This window comes from Bubalus kerabau, chromosome 21, assembly GCF_029407905.1.
Source record: "Bubalus kerabau isolate K-KA32 ecotype Philippines breed swamp buffalo chromosome 21, PCC_UOA_SB_1v2, whole genome shotgun sequence".
Lineage (NCBI taxonomy): Eukaryota > Metazoa > Chordata > Mammalia > Artiodactyla > Bovidae > Bubalus > Bubalus kerabau.
Window position 1 is genome coordinate 44,777,646 of NC_073644.1, and position 20,776 is coordinate 44,798,421.

Sequence of the window (20,776 nt, forward strand, 5' to 3'; positions counted from 1 at the left end):
AAAAGTTCGGGTTTTCCTGTAAGACGTTACAGGAAAACTCAAATGAACTTTTTGGCCACCCAATATCATGCTCTTCTTTTGCCATTCTGGTTGGTGTGGAGTTCGTGGTATTTTAACCAGAGGGAAATTTATGCAGTACCTTTAATCTCTATTTTAAAATCTCTATTATTAATTTCTATTTTAGCTTGTAAGATATTTGGCTAAAGAAAAGAACAGGAGAGTTTTAGATGTTTAAAAAAAAACCCCAAAACAAGGAAGCCAAACTAGGACAGCTCTGATATTGAGTAGCTGTTAGTGTGAAACCCAGGCTTTCTGACTCAGGGGCGTGGCCAACGCTCAAGGTTAGGGGTTTCCTGGTCGGTCCTCCCCAGAGGAGGCTCCGTCCCTGCTGCTGGCCCCAGAGAGAACTTACCAGCCAGAGACCCTGGAGCCAGGTGCGGTGGAGAGGAAAAGAGCACCTACATAGTCCTGCATCTCCAATTGTGACTGGAGCCGGCTTCAGATTCCAGGAACCAAATAGGAAAACCTAAGCTAAGAGAAGTGTAGGTTAGAGGATGTTCTTCCGACTGTGAAGGAATGTTGTGTGTGATGGTGGGATTCTTTCCAAGTAAGTTGAAATAATAAATGATTGTTTTCAGTAATTTGGTTTGTAAAAGTTCCTCTTGCACACATGTGTAAAATAAAACCAGTTGCAAGGGTAACGAGCTCTGGGCATGTTGCCCTCTTGTGGTTGAGAGATGTCACAGCAACACCTTTCAGCCGAGATGAGTGGCTGGGAGAACAGGAGGGCTGGGCCACAGGTGGAAAGCTAGGTCGCCAAGGCCAGGTGACTCTTCTTTGGACCTGTTTTAAACATAGAAAATGGACAGTGTGACATTCAGCAGACTGTGACTCACGCTTCCTGCGTTTTTTTGGCAGCTGAGGGCTATGCTGCCTTTCAGGAAGATAGTTCGGGGGATGAAGCCGAAAGTCCTTCCAAAATGAAGAGGTCCAAGGGGATCCATGTCTTCAAGAAGCCCAGCTTTTCTAAAAAGAAAGAGAAAGATTTTAAAATAAAAGAGAAACCCAAAGAGGAAAAACATAAAGAAGAAAAGCACAAAGAGGAGAAGCATAAAGAGAAGAAGTCAAAAGACTTGACAGCAGCTGACGTGGTTAAACAGTGGAAGGAGAAGAAGAAGAAGAAGAAGCCGATTCAGGAGCCAGAGGTGCCTCAGCTGGACGTCCCGAGCCTCAGGCCCATCTTCGGGATCCCGCTGGCCGACGCGGTGGAGAGGACCATGATGTACGACGGCGTGCGGCTGCCCGCGGTCTTCCGGGAGTGCGTGGACTACGTGGAGAAGCATGGCATGAAGTGCGAGGGCATCTACAGGGTGTCAGGTGAGGGCCGCGCTGCTTGCTACCGGTCGGCTTGCCTCTGTGTTTCAAAGGAAGGAGCAGAGTGCTTGTGAGCAAGGTTGTGACACGGGTCCTAAGCCTCATTCATGTCCTTGGTCCTTCCCGGTGAATGAAGGCCCCCACACTGTGTCTGTGTGTGCGCGCGCGCACGCTGCCTTTTTTACTCGATCCCCACACCCCCATTAGGCGGGCTCACCGTGGGTTCATTGTGCAGTGCCTGGCCCGTGTGGGCAGCACCCCTCACCTGGGCACCCCCGAGAGGCTGGGTGCCGGGAGGAGGTCAGCGGGGAGGGAAGGCGTCTGGCCTCTGCATCCAGAATGTGTCTTGGCCACGAGACACAGTGCTAACGCTGTCATGTGAGTTTTTCCTCAGTCCAGCTGAGGGATGGGCTGTTCTTGCTAAGTGTTTAGACCGCAGGGTGGATTCCTCTAGGTTAGATGTGGCTCTGACATAATGCTAGTGAAGTCTAGGTTCCATTTTCCTACATTCTGTGTGTGTGAAAACTAACATCTCATACTTGGCAGGAGTGTGATTCCTATTGGGTGTCTAAAGTCAAACAAGACATGTGTGGTCCAAAACTGAGACTCTCTTCTTACAAAGTGGTGTGGCTTTGGTGTTGGTGCAGGATGCAAGTCCTACCTGTGCGACATCCGTGCTGTCGCCCATCACCTTCCTATGACTAAGGCTGTACATGCGTCGTTGCTCATGCGTGTTCATGATGAGTTAGAAACATTTAGAATAAAGAGACTAGATTTAGTTTTTCTATCTAATTGGTTCATGCACATTTCTTGAAGGTAGATTTGATATGAAGGTAGATTTGATATGCCCTTTCTTTATTAAGAAAGGCAGGCATGTTTGATAACTGGGGAGACCTTTACATAGCCCACAGATAACATTTATTTAAGAGTATTTTGGCTAATATGCTGCTATTTTATAGAAAATAAGAAAATGAATTAGGCACTGAATTTTAACTTACAATTTCTTAGTTACATAAACATATTTAACTGCATGTAAAACTTGCCTTTTAAGAAAAATTAGATGGATTTTTAAAGATCTACACAGTACTAACATAGCTGCTTCTCGCTCATGATTTTGATAGGCATGAGGAAATTTCATTTTAGGTGAAAGCTTCTCTGAAGTTTCCTACAGCATTGTTCAGAGGATTCTTTGGACTTTGTCCTGATTTTTTATGTTTGTATTCTTTTGGAGCTGGAGGTGTGGAATGTCTTGTCTATTTGACACTGAGCTGCTCCCCTGGTCCTTGGCTCCTGGAGAACGAGCACCTGCTTTGATCAGTTCTGTATTTATTTGTGAGGCCCTGGCAGAACACTGCATTCAGCATTCTGGACTGCAGAACCGTGCCTGTGACTTTTCTTTTCGAATGCCAGTAGTAGCGCTTTTTCATGGAGAACTTTGATTCACACTTATTCATGTCCAAGTTCTAGTTTTAAAACTAATCTATTGTCATCTGCTCTTTCTGTACCTGGGACTTTGAAGTGTTCAGTTTTTAAAAGGAAAGCATTTTGGTAACAATTTCAGAGTAACAGACTAAACACATATTCTAATTGTTCACTTGTGCCATTTTCTAAGCAGGCACTGCTGGGGCAAAATTATGTATCTGCAAGGTGTTGATGAGAGAGAGAGGAGGGCGTCAGGAATTTTAATCAAAGTTATCACTCACCATATTTTATTCAGAAAAGTAAGAAAATAGGATTTATTTTCTAACTTTTCCACCTCAAAATGAAGATTATAGCAAAATAAAATCTATATTATTATTTTCCTATTTGGAATTGCTGGTTTTATTTTGTCAGTGCTGGATTAAGTTATTGATTTATTGTGATGCCATTAAAAAGTTTTGTAATGTTTACCATTACAATGTCAGCCTCAGTTCATGGCTTGTTTTTAATAACTGGCCTAAAGTTTTTTTTTTTTAAATTGAAGTATGGTTGATGTACAGTGTTCTTGACGTTTCAGAGATACAGCACAGTGATTCAGTATTTTTAAAGATTATACTCCATTTATAGTTGTGAAATACTGGCCATATTCCCTGTGCTGCACTGTGGAGTGTATTTATTTTGCACATTTAGTTTGTGCCTCTTAGTTCCCTACCTCTAACTTAGCCCTCACACTTCCTCTCTCCTCTGGTGACCACTAACTTGTTCTCTACCTCTGAGTCTGTTTCTTTTTTGTTACATTCACTGCTTTATTTGTTTAGATTCCATAAAGGAAGTCCTTGTCTTTCTCTGACTTATTTCATGTAGCTTAACACCCTCAGATTGAGCCATGCTGTTGCCAGCCACAGGATTTCTTTCTTGTTTACAGCCGAGTGGTATTCTGTGTGTGTGGCGTCACACCTTGGCCTGAAGTTTCTAGTATTGAAGACAGCGGAAGCTACTTTGTGCTCTCACCAGCGAGCAGTCAGTGTCACTGAATTCTGTCTTAAATGCAGATTGGTGTCAAGACTTACATACTTAGTGTCTTAAAAACATTTATGTGTGTTTCTTTCTGACCAGTAAGAAAAGCAAAACAATTTGATTTTAGTAACCCAGGTTTCACTTTTTTTTTGGTTCTAGCCCTGTTTCAGATTAAGAAAACATGTAAAGAATTTAAATGTAGAAATTAGATATTAGGTATTATTAGAAATTAGGTATTTATTGGGGAATAATTTTCAGACAGTTTATTTAGATGGTGAGCTCACCTTTTCCATTTGATACAATTTTTATTTATAAAAAAAGTACTCACCCACACCTTTTTGCAGCATGCTTGTGTGTACTGAGTTGTATTTTATATTGTCAGTCTTGTGACAGGTTAGAAAAAGCAGTTGGCCACTCATGTAGAGGAAGGCTTATTCTCGAATTGTAGTTTAACTTTTGCCTACGTAATCTTTAAAAACATATTTTCCCTGAATCGATTGGCATATTTGCTTAATGTTTCTGTGTTTGCTGTGATATTTGTTCTGAATATTGTTTTTCCATTATCATTTAGTGTTTGGCTAAATTTGTCCTCAGAGTGTAGCCTTCTCTCTTATTTATGGAGGAATTGTGTGAATGATATGCAGATAAACAATTAACATGCCAGGTTGGCTCTTTTCCCATCTCCCCCAGGGGTGATGATGGGCATGCTGGGGAAGAAAGCTGTGTGTTTGATTTTTTTCTTAACACTTCTTTTTGTTCTGAATTTGAATGTTCTCAGGAATTAAATCCAAGGTGGATGAGCTGAAAGCAGCCTACGACAGAGAGGAATCTCCAAACTTGGAAGAGTATGAACCGAACACGGTGGCCAGTTTGCTGAAGCAGTACCTGCGGGACCTGCCTGAGAACCTGCTGACCAAGGAGCTCCTGCCTCGCTTCGAGGAGGCGTGTGGCCGGAGCTCGGAGGCCGAGAAGGTGCAGGAGTTCCAGCGCCTGCTGGAAGAGCTGCCTGAGTGCAGCCGCCTTCTCATCTCCTGGCTCATCGTGCACATGGACCATGTTATTGCCAAGGAACTGGAAACGAAAATGAACATCCAGAACATTTCCATAGTGCTCAGCCCCACTGTGCAGGTACACAGCCTTCCTGGCACACATGTGGGCCCTTAGGGTTGGGGCGAGGGCGCTTCCTATTGCCGAGTCATACCAAGCGGTGGGCCAGGGACAGTGGGCAAGGGCTTGGCCTGAGTGTTGTTGTTTTCTTTCATAGTATGGATGGTGTTGACGTGAAAGCTGGTGATCAGGTTGGCCTTTGAGCTGTGCCTGTGAAATACGAGTATTGTCCAGGTTTGAGTGTAGGTCTGTAAGCAGCTCCTGATGATAGTGACCTGTCCTTAGTGGAGGAGGAGCCAGGGTACCTGCAGTCCCAGTTCATCCGCAGAATTTTAAAGATTTCAGTTACTCCATCAAATAGCATTACTGCTCAATCATGTCACACAGACATACAGATTCAGGCCCAAGGGGGCCTAACATTATTCATTTGGTCAGGGACTTAACCTGAAGATTTCAGTCATGAAGATTATATAAAGTATTTTATAGAATCTTAACCTGGGGAGGCATTTCAAGGAGGTGGGTGGTGATTCTTTATAACGTAAATTCCTGGTCTTCGCTTCCTGCTACTCACTTGGTGCTGGCATAGAATGTGTGAGTTCCTTTATTGGAGTTACTGATACTTCACTCTGGCCAGAAACAGAGGGCAGAACAATGAGAGGGATTATAGTTTTCGTTTTAAGCCCTCTTGGTGAATACACCAGGTCACTTGTTGGTCACTGTTATAGCACACTGCTATGTATAACAGTGTATTTTCTTTCACTGAAGATTCCTTCATTGCTCATTGCTTATAGCTTGGAAAGAAGATGTTCCTTAAATTTCCTGTTAGTTAAGTTTTCAGAATTTGGTAAATATTACATTGTTACTTAGTATTTCTATAATAGGGATGATGGTGTCACAGAAAATGCAGGTGTGTTGTCAGAGTAAGTTTTAGGTAGGAAACAGTTTCTTTTACCAGCTATTTAGCCACCTAACATCCTGATGTCTTAGCCTCTCCATCCTGAGCTTTGGAGTTTCCTGGAAGGTGTTTGTCCCTGGAGTGGGGGTGCCCATGCTCAGCCCACCTCTGTAGCCACAGGCTCCCCTGTTTCTTAGTTGATCCAGTTGCGTGTGTTAGAATGCCTCATAGTAACTGGAAAATAAAGAACATAGGATTTAAAAAATCAGTTAATGCTCTAGTGCTAAAACAGAATAAATCAATGATAACCAGCCTCTGCGTCCCTTTCTTGGCTTTTCCCCCAATCCCTCATAGTGCTGAGTCTACCACTTAACCTGTACTTTCTCATTCTCTTCTTTAAATTGGCCATTAAGTAGCAAAGCATGTCTTGTGACTCCTGAAGATTAAAGAAGGTACTTAGGCAATAGACACAAATGAAATGATGATTTTAATATTTTTCTTGCAAATCCTTTTTTTTTTTTAGATTAGCAATCGTGTTCTGTATGTATTTTTCACACATGTGCAAGAGCTCTTTGGAAATGTGACACTGAAGCAAGTGACGAAGCCCCTGCGATGGTCTAACATGGCCACGATGCCCACACTGCCCGAGACCCAGGAGAGCATCAAGGAGGAAATACGGAGACAGGTGTGTGCGCACCCGCCCTCCGGCCCCCGAGCTGCCCTCGCGCTGACCCTGTGGGAGACTGGGGTGCTGACGGCCCATGAGTCCCTGGTCCTTGAGCACTTCCTGTGTGTATGTAGCTTTCAGGCACTCTCTTCATGGCACACCAAGGCCAGAACTTCCCTTGTGGTGCTGATTCATGCTCATTAAGTCAGGATATCATGGTACACAGAGCACAGGTTTGGAAATCAAAAGACCTGGCTTGAAATTCTTGCTCTGCTCATGACTGACTGAATTAGGCACGTTGCTTAACCTCCTTAAGACTTGGGGATTGCCTTTAAAAGTGAGTCCTCTCCTAGGTTTGATCTGAAGATGACTTTAAATGAAATAATGTGTTAAAAAATGTTCAGCAAGGTGCCAGGTATGTTGTAAGCAGTCCAAAAATGTTGCCTTATCTGAACAAGGCTGCTTTTATTGGCCTTATTTTACAGGTGAGAATAATGAAAGTTGGCAGAGGTAAATCTGTGTCACCTGGTTTATTACCAAGTTTTACAACCAGGATTTAACCCCAGGTCCTGTGCTTTCCCACAGTCCTTCTGAAATAGAGCTGGTCAGTTGTGTGTGCTTGGCAAGCCTAGTAAGAAACTCAAGACTAAGATATTTACTTACATTTGATTATTATTGCATCTTTTCTTTGCATGTAACACATCAGATCCCTACTTGCTTTTCTTCCCTGTCATTTCCAAGTTCCTGTTTCTTAGTAGTTGATATTCTTGGGGGAAGGGATGTGAATTGACTGCTGGGAACCAATGTGTGCTGATGGATTAGAACCTGGTGCTCAGGCAGAAAAACTAAGGAGGATTTTTCAGTCATAGCCTTGAAAACACAATCTGTGCCATTATGTCATTTCTTTAATGATAACTGAAAAGTGGTTGATTTTGCATCTTTAGAAATGGCATGTGGCTTTAAGATGATAAGACGTGAAATCCTATTCAGTGTGTGGTGTATTACTTTCTAGGAGTTTCTTTTGAATTGTTTACATCGAGATCTACAGGGCGGGATAAAGGATTTATCGAAAGAGGAGAGATTATGGGAAGTACAAAGAATTCTGACAGCCCTCAAGAGAAAACTGAGAGAAGCTAAAAGACAAGTGAGTAAATTTATTATTTTGGTATATCATGTTTATGATGAAATGTAAAAAGAATGCACTAAAATCTTTTATATACCATTTTATTTTTTTTAAGTATGACAACAAATCCCTTTTGAAGGGAAGTTCCCTGATGGGAGATTTGTTCACATGTTTCCAGTTCTTGATTATTGATCCTTCAGCTTGGTATCAGGGAAGTGTTGCCTTTAATTTAGGAAGTTGAGTTTTTGAATTACACTGTTTGACTAAAAGATGTCAGTTTTGTTGTTTCTGGCTTGGTTGGACTTGTAAACAGGTTTCCAGGGTGAGAAGCAGTGCAGTGGTGATACATTTCACAGGCTGCAGGGGAACTGGAGGCCTTACACATGGAGGTACCGAAGGTCAGGAGGGGTTTTCTTTTCCTGGAAGCAGGCAGGTGACACGTTCTGCCGGATGAGCTCAGGGTTTGCAAGCCCGACTGTCGGTCTCCCTCTGGCTCAGTGTGTTGCTTGGCGCTGGGACTCTGTGAGTGTCCCAGCCAGTCTGAGGTTGAGGTCCCACATCTCTGGCCCCTCTTACACCTACGTGCGCATTCAATATCAGGGTCCAAGAGCACTTCCAAGGGACACAAGTTGGCATTCGTCTGACTGGGACCACGTGGTCCGTGGTGGTCACAGTTGTGGTTCTGCTGAGAGTCCAGACAGTGCAGTACTCTGGCTCGAGGGCTGGTGGTGTGCATGGACGTGGCGGTGGCTTTGTCAGAGAGGACGCAGCGACGAGATGTCTGCCCTGTGCTCTAGGACCTGCAGATGCCCTCTGTGCATTTTTCTTTCTCCTCTGCTTACCAGGTTATCTTTTGCTTACAATGCCTGTTTTTAATTATTCCCTTCATGATTTGGCCTGGAATCAGGTTTTAGTGACAGACCAGCCAGGCCTCGTGTGGTCATTGTCCACCGTGTGGTGTCACCCATCAGCCTTTAACACAGGGTCTTGACCCCTGAGGGTGCGGCTTCCTTTCTTGCTTCTGCATCCCTCTTGGATAAAGGAACTGTGACATAACAAACCAGAGCCAACACAGAATGGGATGGCTTACCTCTGCTTTACTAGTTTCTTGAAGCTGTCTTCATGTCTGCTTATTAATTCACAGAATGCTCCAAAGGTTCTATCAAGTTGATTTCAACTTTGAGGAATAAATGACTTTTAAAGATTCATTATATTAACAGAGTAAAAATAAGAAAAATGATAAGATCATATCAGTAGATGCAGAAAAAGTGTGTAGCAGAATTTGACATTTATTTCTTCATAAAAACTCTTTATCTTTTCAGCCTGATAAAGAGCATTTACAGAAAAAAAGTCTTGTGATTTACATTGTACTTCATGGTAAAAGTCTGAATGTTTTCTTCTGGGATTGATTGGGTATACAAGCAAGGATTTCTGCTTTTACTGCTTCTGTTCAACACTGTACTGGAGGTGTTTTAGCCAGTGCAGCAAAACAAGAAAAAGAAGGCATATGGATTGGAGAGAAATTAGTCTTTATATACAAATCATGTGATTGTCTCTGTATAAAATCTTAAGAAATCTATACAAAATTGAATATGTGAGTTTACCAGTGCTGTAACATACAAGATCAGATATACACATCTGTTGTATTCCGTATGTTTGCAATATTGGATATTGCAAAAATCCAATATTGGATATTGGATAGCGCACCTAAAAAAATACATAAATAAATTAGAAATATGTTTTTATCACAATATTGTTAAAATGTTAGGTTTTCCCAAGTTCATCTGTGGATTCCATTCCAATCAAAATTTAAGCAGGTGATTTTGGGTAGAAATTAGTAAGCTTTTCTAAAATCTCTGTGAAAAAAAAAAAATTTATGTGGAAATATAAATGACCTAGAATAGTCTAAACCATTTTGAAAAAGGACTACATTGGAAGACTCTCATCACCTGATGATTTTCTGTAAAGCTACAGTGATCAATACGATCAGTATTCGATAAGAATGGGCATACAGAATAGAAAGTCCAGATACAGGCCAACACATGTGTAGGCAGGTAATTTTCAACAAAGATGCTAAGACAATTGACTAGGGAAGTTTTTTCTTTTCAACAAATGGTGCTGTAACAATTGGATATCTATCATTGGAAAAGACCCTGATGCTGGGAGGGATTGGGGGCAGGAGGAGAAGGGGACGACAGAGGATGAGATGGCTGGATGGCATCACTGACTCGATGGACGTGAGTCTGGATGAACTCCGGGAGTTGGTGATGGACAGGGAGGCCTGGCGTGCTGCGATTCATGGGGTCGCAAAGAGTCGGACACGACTGAGCAACTGAACTGAACTGATGCCAAAAAAGAGAGCTTTTTTTCCCGCTTTCCACACAATATATATAGAAATAAGTGCCTAATGAATCGTAGACTAAGACTTAATAACACAGAGAAGATCTTACTGACTTTGGCTTAGGCAGTAATTTTTTTTTAATTGAAGTATAGTTGATTTACAGTGTTGTTTTAATTACAGCAAAGTGAATCAGCCATGCACACAGATACACATTCTTTTTCACATTCTTCTACATTATGGTTTTTCACAGGATAAATAGAGTTCCCTGTGCTGTACAGTAGGACCTTGTTGTTCATCCATCCTGTGTGTAATAGTTGGCATCTGCTAACCCCAGCCTCCCAGTCTATTCCTCCCCCATGCTCCCATTCGCTTGGCAACCACAGGTCTGTTCTCTGTATCTGAGTCTTTTGCTGTTTCATAAATAAGTTCGAGTCATTTTAGATTCCACATATAAGGGGACTGACTTTGCTTAGTATGATCATTTCTAGTTGCATCTGTGTTGGTGCAAATGGCGTTATTGCTTTTAAATGGCTGAATAGTGTTCCATTGTATGTGTTTATATATAGATATATGTATATATATTTTCTTTATTCATCTGTTGATGGACATTTAGGTTGTTTGCATGTCTTGGCTATTGTGAATAGTGTTGCTGTGAACATTAGGGGTGCACGTATCTTTTTGAATTATAGTTTTATCTGGATATAGGCCCAGGAATGGGCTTACTGGATTGTATGACAACTCTATTTTTTGGTATTTTGAGGAACCTCCATACTGTTTTCCATAGTGGCTGTACCAACTTAAATTCCCACCAACAGTATAAGAAGTTTCCCTTTTCTCCACACCCTCTCCAGCATTTATTATTTGTAGACTTTTTAATGATGGCCATGCTAACCAGTGTGAGGTGATACCTCATTGTAGTTTTGACTTGGATTTCTCTAATAATTAGCAATGATGATTTCATCTTTTCATTTGCTTGTTGGCCATCTGTATGTCTTCTTTGGAGAAATGTCTGTTTGGGTCTTTTGCCCATTTTTTGATTCGTTTTTTTTTTTTTTTTTTTTTTTTTTTTAATTTTTGTTATTGAGTTGTATGAGCTGTTTGAGTGATTTCTTAAATAGGATACAAAAATTCATGAATTGTAAAAGAAAAATTTGATAAACTATATTTTATCAAAATATACTCTTCAAAAGACACTGTTAGAAAGATGAACATGCAGACCAGAGGCTGTGACATATTTGCAAAAAACAGACACTTGAAAAAGTTCTTGAACTAGAATATATTAAAAATTCTTTAGACTTAATAAGACAAACCAATTTTTTAAGTTGTTTTTTTTTTAGGGCCGTTTTAGGTTGACAGCCAAACTGAGGGAAAGGTACAGAGAATTCATACTCCTTTACTCCATATGCTCAGCCTCCGTCATTGTTAATATCCCCCACCAGAATGTACGATTATTACAGTAAAAATTCAATTTTAAAAAGACTGAAGTTCTTTACCAAAGAATACATGTGGATGATAAAGAAGCACATGTGCAGATCGTTCATCAGTGAGGAAGTGCAGAGCACAGGCACAGTGAGAAGCCGCTGCACACCAGCCAGAATGACTGGTTATCAGAAATACCAAGTGTTGACAGGAATGTAGAGCAGCTGGAGCTCTGCTTTACTGATCTTGACGGTTTCAGTCATTTTGGAAAACAGTTTGGCAGTTTCTTTCAGAGTTAAGCATCAGGTTATCATCTGGCCCAGCAATCCCACTCCTAAGTGTTTATCTAGCAGAAGAAGGCATGTTCCCTCCCAGAGCAGATACTTAGTGGTTTTTACAGGTCTTATTAGTAGCTCAAAAGTAGAAAGGACTGAAATGCCCACCAGCTGGTGAATGGATAAACAAACTGGGGTACATTCATATCCTTGCATGTTACTCAGCAAACTACTGATATAGATGAGTTGTGAAATTTAACGTGCCAGGAAGAAGACTGCTTACTGATTAATTCAGTTTATATGAAACATAAAAGGTGAGACCAGAGCAATGGAAAGCAGGTTAGTGGTTTCCAGCGGCAACAGGTGGCGGAGGAGCCCAAGGGGACTTTGTGGTGTTGGAGACGTTTGGTGTTGTGATAGACAGTGGCTATTTGACTTGACAATGGCTACTTGCCGTTGGTACCATCGGCAAAACCAGCTAACAGTAGGCTTAAAGTAGACCCTCTCCAAACAGGAAGGATCACGGAAGGCAGTTTATATGGGAAGGTTCCAGAAATGCTGAGCACGTTAGCTAGAACCGAACATTTTCCTCCAGTGCATCCCCAGCGTGAGATCCACACGTTACTGTCAAAGCCCAGTTAGCAGATGCCCCGTCTGGAGGGTCTGCTGGCTGTGCCACTCTTAGGTTTTCAGTTCCAGAAGCTGAGGAGGAAATTTCAGGAATGGGGGCAGTGTAAGTTTATTGACTGTGTTACAGTGGGCTGAGCAGTGCTTCCATTTCTCTTGTTGAACAGGAATGTGAAACTAAGATTGCCCAAGAAATAGCCAGTCTTTCAAAAGAGGATGTTTCCAAAGAAGAAATGAATGAAAACGAGGAAGTCATAAATATTCTTCTTGCCCAGGTAAGTGTACCTCTTCTATTTTGCAAGATCTTTAAAAAAAAAACAAAGAAAAATATATATTTAAGGTATAAACATCTGATGCACCTCCACCCAGTGAAATGATTGCTGCAGTTACCCTCTCACAGTTACCTTCTGTGATGCGAGCACCTGAAAGACACTCTCTCGTGGCATAATCCACCATTGAGTACAGCGTCGTCATCAGCATTACCTCTCTAGACAGTCCTTCAACACAAGTGCAGCTGTATTTTTTTTACCAGTACCTCCCTATTTTACTCCCTCTCCAAGGCCTGGTAACCACTGTTGTACTCTCTGCTTCTATGAGTTCAACTTTTTCTTTGATTCCACAAATAAGCAGTGAAATCATATGGTATTTGTCTTTTTCTGTCTGGCTTGTTACACTTATCATGTCCTCCAGGTTCATCTGTGCTATTAAATGCCAGGATTTCCTTCTTATGTCAGAATATATTTGTTACATATGTATCTATGTTTATGTTGTCTATGTTGTATATTTATGTGGGCATGTGTATACTTATGTTTTATGAATATGTGCATGTCACATTGTTATCCATTCATCCATCAGCCATTGGGCTGTTTTCATATATTGACTGATGTGAATAATGCTGCAGTGAACAGCTCCCTTGAGTGTTCTGTTTACATTTATACATTCAGAAGCTGGATTGCTAGAACTGTGATAGCTCTGCTTTGTGTTTTTGAGGAACCTCCATGTTGTCTCCCACAGTCGCTGTACCAATTTATATTCCTACTAACAATGCACAAGGGTTCCTTTTCTCCACATCCTCACCAACACTTGTTGCCTCTCGTGTTTTTGGTAAAAGCCATTCTGACAGGTATGAGGTGATAGCTCATTGTGGTTTTCATTTGCGTTTGTTTCCCTGATGATGAGTGACAGTGATCTGTTGGCCATTTCAATGTCTTCTTTTGAGAAATGTCAATTTAAGTCCTTTGCCCATGTTTTAATTGGGTTGTTTCCTTGCTATAGAGTTGTTTGACTTCTTCCTATATATACTAACCCCTCATCTGATGTAAGGTTTGCAGTATTTTCTCTCATTCTGTAGTCTGTCTCTTCACTCCACTTTCTTTGCTGTGTGGAAACCTTTTAGTTTGATGCAATCCCATTTGTCTGTTGTATATTTGTGCTTTTCAGGTCATACCTAAAAAAATTCTTGCTCAGACCAATGTTACGAAACTCTCTCTGTGTTTTCTTCTAATAATTTTATGATTTCAGGTCTTATATTTAAGTCTCTAGTCCATTTTGAGGTGATTGATGTGTGTGTAGTGAGAGAAGGTAAGGGTTCAGTTTCACTTTTTTGCCTGTGGAAAACCAGTTTCTCAACACCATTTATTAAAGAGACTGTTCTTTCTCCATTGTTTATTAGCATCCTTGTCAAAGATCAGTTGACCGTGAATGTGTGGATTTATTTCTGGACTCTGTTCTGCTCCATTGGTCTATATGTATGTTTTTATGCCAGTACTGGACTGTTTTGGTTGTGGGGTGATGCCTCTAACTTTGTTCTTTTGTTTAAGATTGCTTTGGCTTAAAAAAAAAGTTTGCTGTGGTTCTTACAGTCTTGTGGTTCTGAATGAATTTTAGGATTATTTTTTCTGTTTCTGGGGGAAACCTCAAAACCCCATTGGAATTTTGATAGAGATTCCAGTGAATGTGTAGATCACTTTGGTAGTATGGAAATTTTAACAATATTATTTCTTCTAATCTATGAACATGAGGTACCTTTCATTTTATCTTTAGTGTCTTCAATTTCTTTCATCAGTATTTTATTGTTTTCAGTATATAGATATTTCACCTCTTTGTTTAATGGATTTGTTTTCTTAATTTCTTTTTTGGATAGTAGTTAGTGTGTAGAAATGCAACTGATTTTTGTATGTTGATTTTGTATCCTGCAACTTTCCTAAATTTATTACTTCTAACAGTTATTTGATGGACTCTGTGGTTTTCTGTGTATAAGATCATGTTGTCTGTAAACAGACAATTTTACTTCTTTACAATTTGGACACCTTTGTTCCTGCTCAGTTACTCTGGCTGGTACTTCAGTACTGCATAACCAGAAGTGGTGAGACTGGGCCTCTTGTCCTCTCTCTGATCTCAGAAGAAATACTTTGAGCCTTTCACTGGGATACCATGTTATCTGTAGTAGGCCTGTCATATCAGCTATATCATGGCAACGTATTCCTTCTATACTCACTTTGTTTTTTATTGTGAAAGGATGTTGAATTTTTTCAAGTGCTTCTTTGACTCTTTTGAGATACAACACAGTAACAAAATGAAGGATAAAAATCGTATCATAGTTACTGATTTGTGTTGAACCATCCTTGTATCCCAGAGATAACTAAAGTCCTACAAGTTTCAGTCCTTTTCTGTCACGCCTACCAGGGTCGTGTAACTCTCCTCCCCTGAAGAGAGAGTGAGGTCCCAGATGCATCTTTATTTCAGAGTTTTCATCCTGGTGTTTCTTGGAACATTAGCTTTCATAAAAAGGATAAGCATCTGTGTTTAGAAACGCTGGGGACTGTGAGGAGCACAGCTCCAAGAGAGGTTTCTTATACACACTGGAGACTTCTGTGGGTTTCTTATGCACACGGGAGACTTGGGGCCACTGACTTTGAAGTGAACTTGACCGCAGCGCCTTTCACATTTGATCACAGGTTCTTATCCTCCCGCCACCTGTTAGTTTGGAAAGAAATGTAGGCCTTGGCTGCTTCCAGCTCATTTCTATAGCTTTCCATCTCTGTTCTCTCCTAAGTTTTGTCTGCTGTGGTTCTTTTCTCTGGGTTGGAGGGGCTAGCTAGATCCTGGACAGATGTCAGTTTTAGAAACGCATATTCTGTTAAATGCATATTTACTGTTTAAATATTATCCTTGGGGACATGGGTTGAGGAGGACAGTAGCTTGTGTTGAGGAGGAAAGATTTCTTCTGTGAACACTTTTCCATCACCAGCTCTGCTTTCAGGTGATACTGACAACAGCTGCAGGCCGCCGGGGCCTTTCTTCCCTGTGACTGGCGAAGGCCCCTGTGGCCCTCAGACTCTCTGTGAGAAGGTGTTCAGAAAGGCTGGGGGTAGAAACAGTCCCTAGTACTCTGCTGTGTGCCTGCTAGCTGGCCTCTTGTGGATCCTTTACATAACAAGGATTCCTAAGTAGCGTTTTATGTCTTGAGGAAAATCTAGTCATTCCTTCCAAACAATTTAGTCTATCTTTGCTCAAAGCTTTTCTTGAAATTAGGGAAACTGGGTATTTTAGGGTTGTGCATTACAAGCTTTCCTGTAACGTGTGTGTTAACGTGCGTGTATGAAGTGTTAGTCGCTTAGTCCTGTCCAACTCCCAACTCTTTGTGACTCCACGGGCTGTAGCCTGCCAGGCTCCTTTGTCCGTGGGATTTCCCAGGCAAGAATACTGGAGTGGGTTGCCATTTCCTTCTCCAGGGGATCTTCCCCACCCAGGGATGGAACCCGGGTCTCCTGCATTGCAGGCAGATTCTTTACTACCTGAGAAGCCCCAGTGTTGTGTGTATGGGCGTAAACAGTTCAGGGTGATAGAGGAGACCCCAGAAGAGCAACGTTTCCTAGACTCTCAGAGGTGCTCACCAGTGTCACTGCTTTAGGAGAATGAGATCCTGACTGAGCAGGAGGAGCTCCTAGCCATGGAGCAGTTCCTGCGCCGACAGATTGCCTCGGAGAAGGAAGAGATCGAGCGCCTCAGGGCGGAGATCGCGGAGATCCAGAGGTGAGGGCAGGGGTCAGGGCTCCACTTGGACTCTGGGGAGAGCAGGGCGGTCCAGCCTCAGCCCTTCCTGTGATGGGGCCAGGCAGAGCGCCCCCTTCCATACCTTCTGTATTACCTCTGAGGTGGGCCTTATCCCGAGTGGACCCGCTAGAAAGCTGGCAGTCCAGAAGCAGACCACCAGCCTGTCTGTGCGGGTGGGTCACGCGCTCCCTGCACTGTCCTGTCCCCGCACAGCCGCCAGCAGCACGGCCGCAGCGAGACCGAGGAGTACTCGTCAGACAGTGAGAGCGAGAGCGAGGACGAGGACGAGCTGCAGCTTATCCTGCAAGACCTGCAGCGGCAGAACGAGGAGCTGGAGGTGCGCATGCGCGGGGCTGATGCCCTCGGGAGCGCTGGGGTCCGCATCGCTCCTCACATGGGGCCTATGGGCCTGGGCTGCTGTCTCTCCTTCCGGCAGGGGCTCGGACACAACAGAATCCCACCCGGGACCCCCCACTCGGGGTTGCTGGCCCCAGAGCCATTTGGGGGGGCCGGGAGACAGGCCCGGTGCAGCAGCTCGCTCTGCCCCACAGTTGACAGATCGTGTTAGTGCTGAGCAGGAAAACACCCCCGGGAAGGAGGGAGCCCTCCAGGTCCACAGAGGGGGAGGGGCCCTGCCCAGAGGGAGGCAGGCCTGCTGACCGTGGGCAGTGGCTCAGCCTGTTTTCTGGGTCGCAACCCCTCACTGACCGGCCGCTGCATCTGTCCCTGCAGATCAAGAACAACCACCTGAACCAGGCCATTCACGAGGAACGCGAGGCCATCATCGAGCTGCGGGTGCAGCTTCGCCTGCTCCAACTGCAGCGCGCGCGCTCCGAACCCCTGGCTGAGCCCGAGCCCGGCGCCCGGGAGCCGCCCCCGCCCGCCAAGGAGCAGGCGCGGCCGTCGCCAGGCAGGGAGCGGAAGGAGACGCCCATCTGAGAGCCGGCCGGGGTGCGCGGACCTCCAGAGACGGCTGGTCGGCACACCGGTGTCCCAGACGTGTCCCAGACTGTCGGCTTCTTGGAAGAGTCATTTCCTTTGTTAACTTAAATAACTATTTTAACCCTTGAGTGGCTTCTTTTTAAACCAAAAATCGTCTTTCTTTGCTTTTTTATTACGGCAGAATCAGGATTTTTCTCTCGTTCGTGGGGGAGCCACACAGGGCCGCCCCGCCCGCCACGTCCCCAGGATCTCGCTGCCGCCACTCGCCCGTGCCTTCACACCTCCGCGGTGCGGGTCCTGGGGGCCTCCTTCCTGACCGGCCGGCCCCCCCACCCTCCCCTCAGCCCCGCCCGAGTCACCCCGGTGGCCTGGGTCATGGGAGGACCGGGGCGTCCACACAGCATGTTTCTTCGACCTTCCATTAGGACAGAGCGCCGTGGGTGGCTTGCTCGGGCCCGAATGTAAGCGTGTCTTTGCCTGCATAAGCCATATCGATGGGTAGCCACGCGCTCACACAGGATTGGAGTCGGTGTCCACACAGGCTCGGTGAACTGCTGCTGGACGCCCGGTGGGCCAGGCTGAGTACTAGGAATCGGACTTCCTCGGGAGTCAGCCGTGGTCCTGACCCCCCTCCCCCCACGACCTTGGTTACCTGAGGCCTCCGGCTCACAGGCACCGGGGTCCAGTGCCGCTGGGTCCAAGTAAGTGGCTCCAAGAGGCTCTGGGCTGTGAAGACAAACCCACACGTCCCGGTGATGGAAACACCCCATGAGGGCACATCCTCTTCTCCTGGTTAGTATTTATTTCAGCACCTGGTTAATGCGGTTTTTTATTCTCTACCTATTGCACTGTTGTGACTTGTTGGCCATTATTTGATTTTTGTACGAAAAAAAAGCTTTGTTATAGAAATCAGCATACTATTTTTTTAAACCTGGAGAGAAGATATTATGGTGACTGAAAATATGGTCAGGTGTCAAATATAAATGTATAAAAGCCTTCTTACTGTCCTGTCAGTCATGTTACATTTATTTTATATTTGCTGGCAATACTGAAGGTTTCTTTTTTGTTTGTGTAAACTCTAATTTCTATCATGGTGTCATGAATTTTTAAAATCAGTATTTCATTACAGTTGTCTCAGCGTTGGTAAACTAATTTTTGCCAGGACCATTATTGATCAAGCAAATAAATTCAACAGCCATTTGAGGGAGAAAAAAAGGCTTCTTGTTTTCTGTACCCGTTCTTTCTTTGAAATACCTGAGTGCACTGAAGCTGGTCTGACGTGCTTCAGTGCCCTTCAAGGTCCGCTTGTGAGCAGGATGTTTTGTGCTAACTCACTTTGTGTCCTCTTCCCACCCCGGCTGGTGCTGAGCGGCTGTCTGGACTGGATCTGCAGTGGCTTCTGTGAATGATGCCCGGTCAGCCAGCCCAACTGGGCAGGAAGGTGGGTTGTGGCCAGGTTACTTTCTTGTAGGTGATGGCAGGGGTCTGTCTGTCCAGTGGGTCACCTCTTTGGTGCAGGTCACGTGATTCCAGACTGATGGTTTCAGGCTCGGGTTCTGGGGGAGCCGACGCTGATGGTCTCAAGTTTGGTGAGGGCGGGGCTTCCTTTAGGCGACTCTGTTTTGGGCCTGCTAACTTACCTTATAATCAGACTCAGCCTGAGAATCCTGATTGAGATTTAAGGCACTGGAGCTCCTCTCAGCTGCCACATTGGAACTCGTGCAGGTTTTGCTGCATTTGTGGCATTCACTGGTGCTGACCTTGGTTCACAGTCTAAGTTGGTGGTTCTTTCTGCTCCTTTTCTGTTGTTGCTCCAGTCTTAGGGAGATCTTGGTCTGCTTGCTGGTGAGTGCTACACACACACATTAAGGCTTTCCCAGCAGGATCAGCACCAGTGAGTGTCTGGGGCCCTGAGACCTACACCAAAGTCATGTAAGTCAGGAAAGAGCCTGCTGAAGGCAGTACTTTCTGCAGCCCAGCGGCTTGTTCAGTGACTTCAGGGAACCGAGTTTCCACTTCCCCAGGGCTGTTAATCCAGACACAGCAAGCAGTGTTGGCCAGAGCGGACACCTCAGTGCTCAGCTGAAGGTAACCGTGCAGTTTTCTGGAGTCAAGAACAACTCCGGCCAGTTGGGGTTTTGTTGGGCAGCTCTTGCTTTAGCAGCAGCATCTACAGTGTCTTGAGTTTAGGAGCGGTCCCTGACCACAGACTCGTGCACCTTCTCCTAGCCAGGGCAGTGGAGAGCTGCCAAGGGAAGGGATTTTTGAATCATGAATGCCTTCTGCTAACTGTGGCTGAGTCTGAGGCTCAGGAGGGGAAATGCCAGGATCTGCACGGGTGGTTTTGTGCTGGTGTCCCTTTCTCCACCCAGCACCTAGATGCAGTATTCCCTCGGCTTGGGGGTTGCCAACCAGAGGTGGAGAAATAGACCCAGGGTCTTGATATGATAGAGAGAAGGTTGAGTTTGCTCCAGAGAAACTGTCGCTCTGGGCATCAGGGCAGAGTTTGTGATGGACAAACTACGGGATCTTCCGATGCGTGTCAGACCCTGTTGTGTGATAACAATAGCATTCTCTTTCCAGGCTGGAGGAAGGTTCACAGAACGTGAGTAGGAAGACCAGAGAGGCCTTCCTGGGGCAGCAGTTGGGAAAAGGTGTGGAGAGAAATGTTCTCAGTCCTCTTGGGAGGGAGCGTCCTACCATGATGTCAGCCACTTCTCTTCCTGGTTGGTTTGATTCATGGTCTCCAGCATTTGCACAGGACCAGATGTCTGGTGGGGCCCTCTTCAGCTGTGAAATACACAGCCAAGGTTCCACACCTTGTAACTTGGCAGTGGTGTTAGTGGTCAAGAGTCTTTTGTAGGGTGCTTTCCATAAATCTACTCTTTCCAAAAGCATACGTGTAAAACAGTAACTGTCTGTAAAGGACAAAAGACTTAAAAATGCCTGTGATTAAAGAGCTGATGAGGTTTCATCTGATAAGGAAATGCAGTTATTTCTGTGGCATACAATACTCTGACTGTCCAATGATTATCCTAAAGTATTGATACATTTCTAGAAACTTCAGACAATTTCTGGAATATATATTAGGAACATATGTCCATACAAATATAACCTAAGAAGGTTTATCATTATCATTTCTTTTTTTTTTTTTTTAAAATTTTATTTTTAAACTTAACATAACTGTATTAGATTTGCCAAATATCAAAATGAATCCGCCACAGGTACACATGTGCTCCCCATCCTGAACCCTCCTCCCTCCCCACTCCATCCCTCTGGGTCATCCCAGTGCACCAGCCCCAAGCATCCAGTATCGTGCATCGAACCTGGACTGGCAACTCATTTCATACATGATATTTTACATGTTTCAATGCCATTCTCCCAAATCTTCCCACCCTCTCCCTCTCCCACAGAGTCCATAAGACTGTTCTATACATCAGTGTCTCTTTTGCTGTCTCGTACACAGGGTTATTGTTACCATCTTTCTAAATTCCATATATATGCGTTAGTATAC

At 44.0% G+C, this 20,776-nt stretch overlaps 1 protein-coding gene across 7 annotated transcripts in view; it reads left to right on the top strand.

Moving 5' to 3' along the window:
* Positions 1-18,477, top strand: part of RALBP1 (ralA binding protein 1) — a 41,153-nt gene extending 22,676 nt beyond the window's left edge. For all 7 annotated transcript variants that reach the window (XM_055559759.1, XM_055559756.1, XM_055559758.1 and 4 more), the window contains exons 3-10: positions 919-1,377; positions 4,589-4,938; positions 6,336-6,497; positions 7,492-7,623; positions 12,432-12,539; positions 16,178-16,299; positions 16,534-16,657; positions 17,053-18,477. In XM_055559759.1, coding sequence (XP_055415734.1) covers positions 919-1,377; positions 4,589-4,938; positions 6,336-6,497; positions 7,492-7,623; positions 12,432-12,539; positions 16,178-16,299; positions 16,534-16,657; positions 17,053-17,259 — 1,664 coding nt within the window. In that variant the 3' untranslated portion in view covers positions 17,260-18,477. The remainder of the gene's footprint in view (positions 1-918; positions 1,378-4,588; positions 4,939-6,335; positions 6,498-7,491; positions 7,624-12,431; positions 12,540-16,177; positions 16,300-16,533; positions 16,658-17,052) is intronic.
* The last annotated feature ends 2,299 nt before the right edge of the window (positions 18,478-20,776 follow it).